The sequence below is a fragment of the Phoenix dactylifera genome, chromosome 4 (genome assembly GCF_009389715.1).
Source record: "Phoenix dactylifera cultivar Barhee BC4 chromosome 4, palm_55x_up_171113_PBpolish2nd_filt_p, whole genome shotgun sequence".
In the NCBI taxonomy this organism is placed as follows: Eukaryota; Viridiplantae; Streptophyta; class Magnoliopsida; order Arecales; family Arecaceae; genus Phoenix; species Phoenix dactylifera.
The window spans coordinates 8928552-8937560 of record NC_052395.1 but is presented as its reverse complement, the minus strand read 5'-3'; the positions used below and the strand labels follow the sequence as shown (position 1 = coordinate 8937560).

The following is a 9009-nucleotide window of genomic DNA, read 5'->3' as shown; positions in this document are numbered from 1 at the left end:
TAGTGTTGGGGAAAAAATGGATTACCCCGAAGCACGTGGGCACACCGCCGGCACGTGACGACAAGCGCCCGACCTCAAGGTGCCCGACCTCACGGCACGCTCGACCTTAAGGCACCCGACCTCGCGGCGCGTCCGACCTCATGGCGCCCGACCAGGCGGCCGACCTCAAGGCGCGTCCGAACTCAAGACACCCGACCTCGGCATCCCTGACCTCAGAGCTCTATGGCCCTGCAGCCCTGATCTCGACCAAGTCGACAGCCGATCGATTTCGACCCTGAAGGGGACCCGGTCAGAGAACGAGGCAAACTCCTCCACTCCGCCGGAAACCAAGCCTTCCAGGGCCCCGTCCCGTGATCTCCGCCTGAACAACTGTCAACAATTAATGCGCATGGCCTCCACAGATCTCCAGTTTACTCAACAATAAATGCGCATGCTCTCCACGGATCTTCGGCTTACTCAACAATAAATGCGCATGCTCTCCACGGATCTCTGACTTACTCAAAATCTCAGACCATCCATAGCAACCAGTTGACTCACTCAACTCCGTCCAGTCACCTACAGCAATTAACTAATTCGCACGATCACGCTCAATCATGATGGTAACTCATTTAATTCGTCTAGTTACGTCACAAGTAACCCTGTACCGCTCCTATAAAAGGAAAATTTATTCTCCTTCAGAAGGGATTCGGATCCTGACTTTTAGACTCTCATATGCAGTCCATCTCCTTCTCCAAATAGAGCCCCCTTTGACTTAAGCATCGGAGGGCCGGCGCCGGAAGGGCCGGGGCCTTTTTACAGATCCCTCGAAGGACGCAATTCGCCGATGTACCATCCGCACCTGAGCTCCCCCTTCTCAGCCAGTGGTCACCGCTGAGTCCAATTTCTAGCAACAAGCCCTTTAGCAGGCCTTCACTTTTTTGAACTATGCAGCTCACATGGTAGCAGCCATATAGCAATAGTTAATATAACGAACCGGACGAACCAAAGTCCATCCATCTTTTCTTCAAGTACACAAGCGACTTGGTGGCAAACTTAACATAGCAAATACAATAACTAGCTTGAATTTGTTTTCAGAGAGACTAATAGCATTGCGGATTGGATCGTAATATACGTGGCTAATTAGATAAAATTTATTTTATCAACGACTATGTCATATATTTCCGTTGGATTTCTTAATATTTTATTTTCTGATTCTCAACATATTTATGCTAGTTTGATTTAATAACATCTGAACTATCCTAAAAATAAAATTAGGTTCCATTGGATAGGCTGCTTACTACCTCCTAAACACTCAGAATCAAGCTTGATACCTGAGCGAGCTTAAGGTCAATCCATTTTATAGCATGCTCTTAGTCAGATAATTAGTTGGACCAGTTTTCACAAGCAATTTGGGGCCTCATCTCAAACACCCTATCGCCGACATACGCAGCACATCCCATGTGAACGCCACATGTTGCTGAGGTGGTGGAAAGAGTGGACGTAATTGGAGATGTGCAGTGAATAAAGTGGAAAAAAAAAAACTGGAGCTTATTTCGCTTCCCAGCTATAGGGCTCTCTTGAGTTACCCCATTTTCTCTATTTATGTCAAATTGAGCTTGAAGCTTGCAGAATTGAAATGAAATTTACAAAATTTATTTATATTTTGGAGTCAAATTCTCTTTCTCTCTCTCTCTTGCATGATGAATTGGTGATATGCTTTACTAGAATCCGTCATAATTTACGGGAGTTCGGAAAAGCCACACTGCCATGTTAGTGCCACATAGGCACGAGGAGCTGCTCGCGTAAATGAGCGGTGCCACGTAAGAAATCTTAAATTTTAAACCAACCATTCTCTGCCACATAGATCCATCTCCTTTGCCACCTACAAAACAGAGCACACACTACCAAAGCCCACCAGGAATCAATTTACGGCACCCAAAACAAGAAACCCGGCCGTAGGACCGTCTCGGACAAAGTGGGCCCCTTATGAAGCTCCACAGTTCTACACCCATGCAACCTCTGCGACACCGGCGCTACTAGCACGTCACAACTCGACTTTATATTAAAACTTTCTTCGCTCGATCCACTTCAGAAAGCCAATAGAATAGCTACTAATCGGATTTGTATCCTTTTTTATTGTGAACATTGGATTCTCTCAGCTATCGCCACTTCTCTCTCTCTCTTATCCTTCTGTACTCTTGTACAAAACTCTGATCCTGCGTAAGACTCGCACAGTTAGTACACCCCCCTCCATTATTTTATGCAAACTCCGCCATTGGAGCTTCCTCCTCTTGGGGTAGTGTAATGTTATTCTAGCTCTTTGTCACGCGAGTTGCCGCAAATTTACGGACCATCGCCATGAGCCGGAGCCACCACCAGCAAAACCCTCAGCACCCGAAGCTTAAACCTCCGCCGCGGCCGCTCTTCTCCTGTGGGATTTTCCGCAACTGCACCCAAGCCGCCCTCAGCCCCACCACCACCCCTCCTCCCTCCGCCACCACCTTCCCCCCCTCACCTTCGCCCCCTCCGCCGCCCTCCGCCTCTCCTCCACATCCTTCCGCTCCGTCCCCGCCGCCTTCCGCCTCCGACCCGACTCCCACGATCGAACCTGACCGCCCTCCCCCTTCCTCTTCTTCTTCGTCGTCGTCCTCCTCCTCGTCAACGTCGCAGAGTTTTACCCAGTGGCGCTTCCCGCTCCACCACCACCACCACCAACACCCGACGGAGGCCGATGCCCGCCCGGCCCCGCCGCCCGACTCAGCCAACGACCTCGCCGAGTCCTTCCACGCCGCCGAGATCCACTTCGCCTCCGGCGCCCGTCTCCCCGCCCTCCGTCTCCTCGAGCGCTCCCTCGCCCCCGACCCCTCCCATCCTGGCGTACTCTGCACCCCGGCGGTGATGGCCGGCGTGGTGGAGTCATTGCGGGATCCTGCTTCGGCGCGGCCGGCCGCGAAGGTGCTTCTGGCGCTTCTGCTGGCGGAGGCGAATCGGCAGGCGGCGGTGGATGCCGGGGCGCCAGCGGCGGCTGTGGAGGCGGTCGCGGCGTCTGGGCCGTCGGGGGCGACTGCAGAGCGGGCGCTGGCGGCGCTGGAGCTGCTGTGCACGGTGGCGGAGGGTGCGGCGGCGGTGCGAGGGCACGCTCTGGCGGCGCCGGCTCTGGCCGGGGCGGCGGAGAGGATGGGGGGCAGGGGCCGGGAGTGCGCGATCGGGGTGTTGGCGGCGATCTACAGCGGCAAGCTTGCGGCGGACGCGCCGGAGGAGGTGGCGCGCGCGGTGGTGGCGGCGATGCAGGGGGAGTGCAGCGCGCGGGGGCGAAGGAAAGGGGCGCAATTACTCCGGTCAATGCAGGAGATCGGACGGCTGGATCTCGGGAACGACGGGTGGAATGCGTGCTGATTCGGGGCGATCAGACGGCTGGTGATCGGCGGGAGGGTGGGGTCCATGTGCGTAGGTGCACGAGTGGGTGCGTGAAATGGGTGTCCTTGTGGGAGCTGGGGGTTAGTAGGTGCGAGAGGGATGTGACGAGGAGGGGTCAGTGTCAGATGGTGACGGAGCCGCTGCTGCTGGTGATTGCACCCTGCCATTGATGGTTTTCGTAATCTGGTGACGTTTTGGAGGTTTTGTGCAGTGTTTATTCTCGTCTCTTGTATCTCACTATTTTTCACTTATTTTGGGCTTGTGATTTATCTAAATATGATTTCATGACCAAGTAGTATGTAAAGCTATGTGGACTCCTTTGTATTATACAAAGCAATGCTACACCCACCAATAATTCACATATCCTATTATATATAGTTAAGGTAGCCTGAAATTTTCGCCAAAATAATACTTACAACTCACAAAATTGACATTCAGGAACTACCTCGCCAGAGGTTGATATACAAAATCCAGAAAGAGTGCAACAAATTTATTAATAGTTTAACAAAAAAAAAAAGCAAACGTAATTAATGTTTTATATATTTATATATTTGTTCAAGTAAAATGGATCATGACAAGAGAATAATACTTTTCAAACCAAATAAATGAAGCAACGAAGAATTAGGGTGGAAAGAATTTTATTTTTCCGATAAGTCTAGCATAGCTCTTGTTTTGTTTGAGCCATTCATTATAGTGGTGCAGCTGGAAAGGCAGCTTAGCACTCTAATCTTTTTGAGCAAGAAATTATACCATGGGCAGACGATTTTTCTTTTTTTATAAAATTTTATTTATTATTATTTTGAGGATGGAGCTGCCAAATGTGATTATCCTAAGGGTTGGCAGTTCGTAGCCATAATATTTTTTTGAATAAATCATCATCAAATGCATGAGTAAGTAGTAAGCTTTACATATAGTTTGAGGGGGAAAAAATGAAGAGTTTTTTGATTATTTGGAGAAAATTGTTACTACAGAAAATCCAAGAAATTGTTGATGGCTCATTCTAATTAAGAGTGTCAGAAATTTACTCATGATGGAATTAGGGATTGGCATATTAATTTTTGCTCATGTATCTTTATTTTTTTTAATGAAAATAAAGAAAGAACCATCCTCATTATAATTATTTAGATTCTAAGATTCAAATACAGAAGCTTTGACTTCTAGACAGATTGGTATGACCCCTACCCAGGACAACCCTAGTTCATCTAGCTAAGTTATGTATGCCATGGTAGGAATTCTATAGTTTATTAGCTTTAGTTACTTATTTTGATATTATAAGTTCTACAGAATGTAATCTTTTGTTTGTAGCAGCCAAAGTTTATTGTGATTTAGCATCTATAATTGTCCAGAGTAACATGGTAATATTCATTAGGTTTTGCTTAGAATTTTCTTTATACATTAAGGGGTTTAAACTTTAGACAAAACCCTATATCCATACTCGATTGTTTCCTTATTTTTTTAAGAAGATAAAATAAAAGTTCTTACAAAAAAAAAGGTAAAATAAAAGTCATAAAGGAATGAAGGTTTATGTAATTATGTCTCCCTTTGAGCTGACTTTCGAGATTCAGATAGCTGATCTCTCTCTCTCTTTCTCTCTCTGTGTGCACTGTAAGCCGGACAGGCTTTTAAATGAACCTGTCAGAAAGCAACCAAAGGGTCAATGGCATGATGTGTTCCTCAAAGAGTGAAAGAAATAAAGCAACGGAGGTAGCACCAACTGAAAAGGTCGTAGATAGCCGGTTGCTAAACTTTTCTCTTAACTAAAACTGAGATTTTAAATTATTTATAACAAGGTTTGTGTATCAAAGGTTGTCTTCGTTAATGGACTAACTGGATGAATTTAAATATGGTTTTAACTTATGTTAGATTATTATCTAAACGAAAAACACTCATATTGGATTCCTTCTGATCATGTTTACTAAGACAATGAGATCAATCTCAATGGAAGAGCAAAGACTTCCTGAAAGGAAGGAACTGAGTAACTCTAACATCGATCAATTGAGCTCAAAATTAAGGCAAGCAAATCTCTGTTGGGTGGGGCCATAGGAAATCCAACATCAGAAATCCAGCAACTGTTGACTCACATGTAAAGCTATCTGAAAGCACTAATGGTGCCACTTTCACATGCCCCGTCAGAGGCTTGTGGTCCCAAAGACAAGACTATCAAATCTTATGGGTATATACTGCTATTCAAAGCACCAAAAACCACAACTGGAACCCCAGCAAAATGTGTTTCTACCTAGAATTTGGGAGCCTAGGGCTATGGTTTTCCCATCAGTTCTCAGTGCCAAGCTTTTTTCAAATATCTGGTTATTTCGATGGTGAGGATTCTCCTTCATTATAATTAACCTTTTGCCTTCAAACTATGATGATTCTCTCTCCTTTTACTAAAACAGACACCTATTAATAATTCCCAAGGATTACAAATAGCTTTCCACTTTTTTTGAGCAAAAAAATATGTATCTACTTATATTTGCTAAATGTTGTAAACACTACTTTCCATCCCCCATATATCATCATCTTAGAAGACCTTAACTGTGCTGCATCATGATCGCATTCTAGCTAGATTACAACCATAGGGCATATTTTTAGGTCATTTAAATGCAACATATGTTCGATAGGCACATGATCAGCAACCAATTCTGATTGTTTAATTGTTCGCATGCATCTCGCACACTCGATTAGATAACATATTAGTTAATCAATAGTGGTTAATAAGAAAGCAAATTGGACAGGTTGGCTTGGTCTAAGATGGTCTTGGGTCAAGCTCAAACCACTAGTATCAATACCCAGGACCAAGCTCAGACCAATAAGCAAAAGTCGATGCCTAGTTTTGGGACTTCTCATTTTGGTATCAAATTGAATATTAATAAAGTAATCTCTCGTTCATCTCTTCAATCTTGATTTTATAATACTAAAATCACTTCAATGATTTATGTATCATATTATTAGAGGGACAATCCTTAACATAATCACTAACTTCTATTTCATCCAATAAGAATTGGTTATAGAGCTTGGTTATCAGGTGAGCGATGATTTTACCATACGTTTGCTATATGTAATGGAAGCTTCAAGTATTCCCCCTCCCCCACTCCCAAAAAAAAAAGGAACTTATGTGGAGTTGATCATTGTCCAACTTAAACGTTTGATTGTGTTGTGTAGGATCACGTAAAAGAGAAAACTTGGATGAGGAAAAAAGACTAAAACAACTCTTGTACTCCTAAAGACATCAACTCAATCTACAGGAATTCTTGAGAAGCCTATTGTAGGTAACTTTTTCCACTATTTTCCCTCTCTTTACCTGAAAATTTAAATTCAAGAAAAACCCTAACTTGAGAACAGAATTATATCTACCATGCACTTAGTATACAAGTATTACCATTCTTATTTTGCAAGCATGATAGCCCTATGCACTAGAGCTTGCCTCTGGCACGCCATAGTTCCATATCTTTTGATGAAGGGATCCATATGGATTTATAAGCCTGGGCCGATTCGTCACCTAATAGCTTAAGCTTTTTTCGGACACTAAATCTCTAAAAGGTGGCTTCAGAGCAAAAACCCAAACATGTGTCACAACTTTGTCATTTGTCTGAGTTCCCCATAGAAAATATGGGAATTGTGTAGCGCCTAGGCTATGGGGCTGGACCTACTCTCGAGTAGGATCCAATCCGTAATGAAGGTATCTTGAGATTGGTTGGAAGCGATTATTATAACTATATATCAACTAATCAAGAGGTGCCACGTCAGTTACAAGTTCTCATAGCTTTAAGTGTTTTTGGAACATGAGTCTAGGGCACATTTGCTTGTACACGTGGCCTCTGCTAACATAGCACACATGCTCCAATGTGTGGGTCCATCAAGTGCATGGCATGAGGATGGTAATATTTGTAGCTTTATCGTGCGTATGGAATAATGATGATGGAGAAATTGTAATGCTAAGATTGAGATTGTGCTAATTTAGACATCCACTAATAAAAGAACTCATAAGAAAGTGCATGAAGTTGGAAATGGACTCTTTGTAGATGTTGCTTGGCAACCGCACAAAGTCAACTTCGATGGATCCATTTATTCGAGTTGGCGATCGTAGAGTTAACAGTTGCTTGGTAGGAGTTGAAGGTGGCATTCTCAAGCTATTTGCAAACCACTTGGCCAATTTGGTGAGCTCTGCTCGAGAAAAGTTGATTTGGATGAGTGAATTTTCTTCCCTAGCTTTTTTTTTTTTTTTTTTTTTTTTTTTTTGCCGCTAAAAGTAGCTTAGCTTATCTTCTTCAAGTCGTTGCTAGGAGACTTCTTTCATCTTTGGTGGCTAGCCACTTACTTGCTACCAAACATAAGCGTGCAGTTATGGGTTACATGCTACTCACGTAGCACGTTGTTTTTACCCTTGAATGATGCTAGCCTCTTACAAATACCGTCAATTGAATATGGTGTTGCTTCAATTTTTGACATGAATATCAAAATTTAGGAAACAAGTTAATAGCTGTTGGTCTACAATTTTAAAAGATTCGTGTCACTATCTAGGTCATTTTAATTCAAAGTGAGTGCCATACGTGATGAATAGTATTATGTGAGTATTATTTAGATTAAGGATAGCAATTTACTTCACCCTGTCGGGTACCCAACCAAATCCGAATGGGATAGATTTTACTTGACTCGCAGTGGATCCAAGGTGAATACGAGTAATAGTAAAATTCACCCCAAATCCAACCCAACTATATATATTGTTTTACAAATCTCCTTTCTTAGATAAAAGAATTAAAATTGCATAATAGTAAAAAAAATGATTTTTATACTTTTATTAGTTCCAACCTATTTAACTCTATTCGTCCCACTCCATTCTGAAACTCTATCTGCCCTTCTCTGCCTCATCCGAACCTGAGACAAGTACGAAAACTCTATAGACATGCAAGAAGCCATTCAACTAGGGACAAAATTCGAAAGGAGACGGTGTGGGTGGTGGGGGTGTGAGGGAGTGCATTACGTGGAAAAGGGGTCAAAAAAAGAAAGGTGAGACTTAGTCTGCATTATTCCATCATGGTCTCTCCGGACGGCAAGCGAAGGTGGAATGGTGCTATTCCCAGTCAGACCAAGACATAACTTTTACTTAAAGAAAGAGTTTATTGTGATTTTTCATCCAAGAAGAGATGCCAATAGAGGCCGATTTACTCTTTTTCTTTTTGAACTAACCAAGCTAAATGAGAAATGGCTACAAAATCTTGTATGATTTATTTACCATATTCTTCTAGATCTCCGTACCATAAATATAAGCTTATGTTTTTTTCTGGCTGAGGTACGAAGGACCCATATTCAGTATTCTAGCAGAATTGCTGGCGCCCATACTGATGCAAACTGGCACATCTCGTCCAGTTTCCGATCAACGGTACAACCCTCCTTATGGCCTCTTACGATGGAGTACCCATCAGAAAAACAATCCATAATTGTCAAACGAAAAGGAGTTGTCATCGAGACAATCAATCAAATTGTCCAAACCAAATAAAAATACATAACATTTGCCCGAACGCCATCAAAATGGGCTCATTGGCAGTGCAAAACTGCAAATCCTCAACAAACTCTGATCCTAAAGAAATTTCTACGATTGAGATGCATATTTCTATT

At 43.3% G+C, this 9009-nt stretch overlaps 1 protein-coding gene across 1 annotated transcript; it reads left to right on the top strand.

Moving 5' to 3' along the window:
* Positions 1–1782: 1782 nt before the first annotated feature.
* On the top strand, positions 1783–3720 carry LOC103706839 (vegetative cell wall protein gp1). Its single transcript, XM_008791085.3, has one exon. The coding sequence runs from the start codon at positions 2338–2340 to the stop codon at positions 3373–3375; it is 1038 nt and encodes a 345-aa protein (XP_008789307.1). The 5' UTR covers positions 1783–2337; the 3' UTR covers positions 3376–3720.
* The last annotated feature ends 5289 nt before the right edge of the window (positions 3721–9009 follow it).

Coding starts and splice junctions, on each gene's coding strand:
- LOC103706839 (XM_008791085.3), top strand. CDS start 2,338: ATGAGCCGGAGCCACCACCAGCAAAACCCTCAGCACCCGAAGCTTAAA.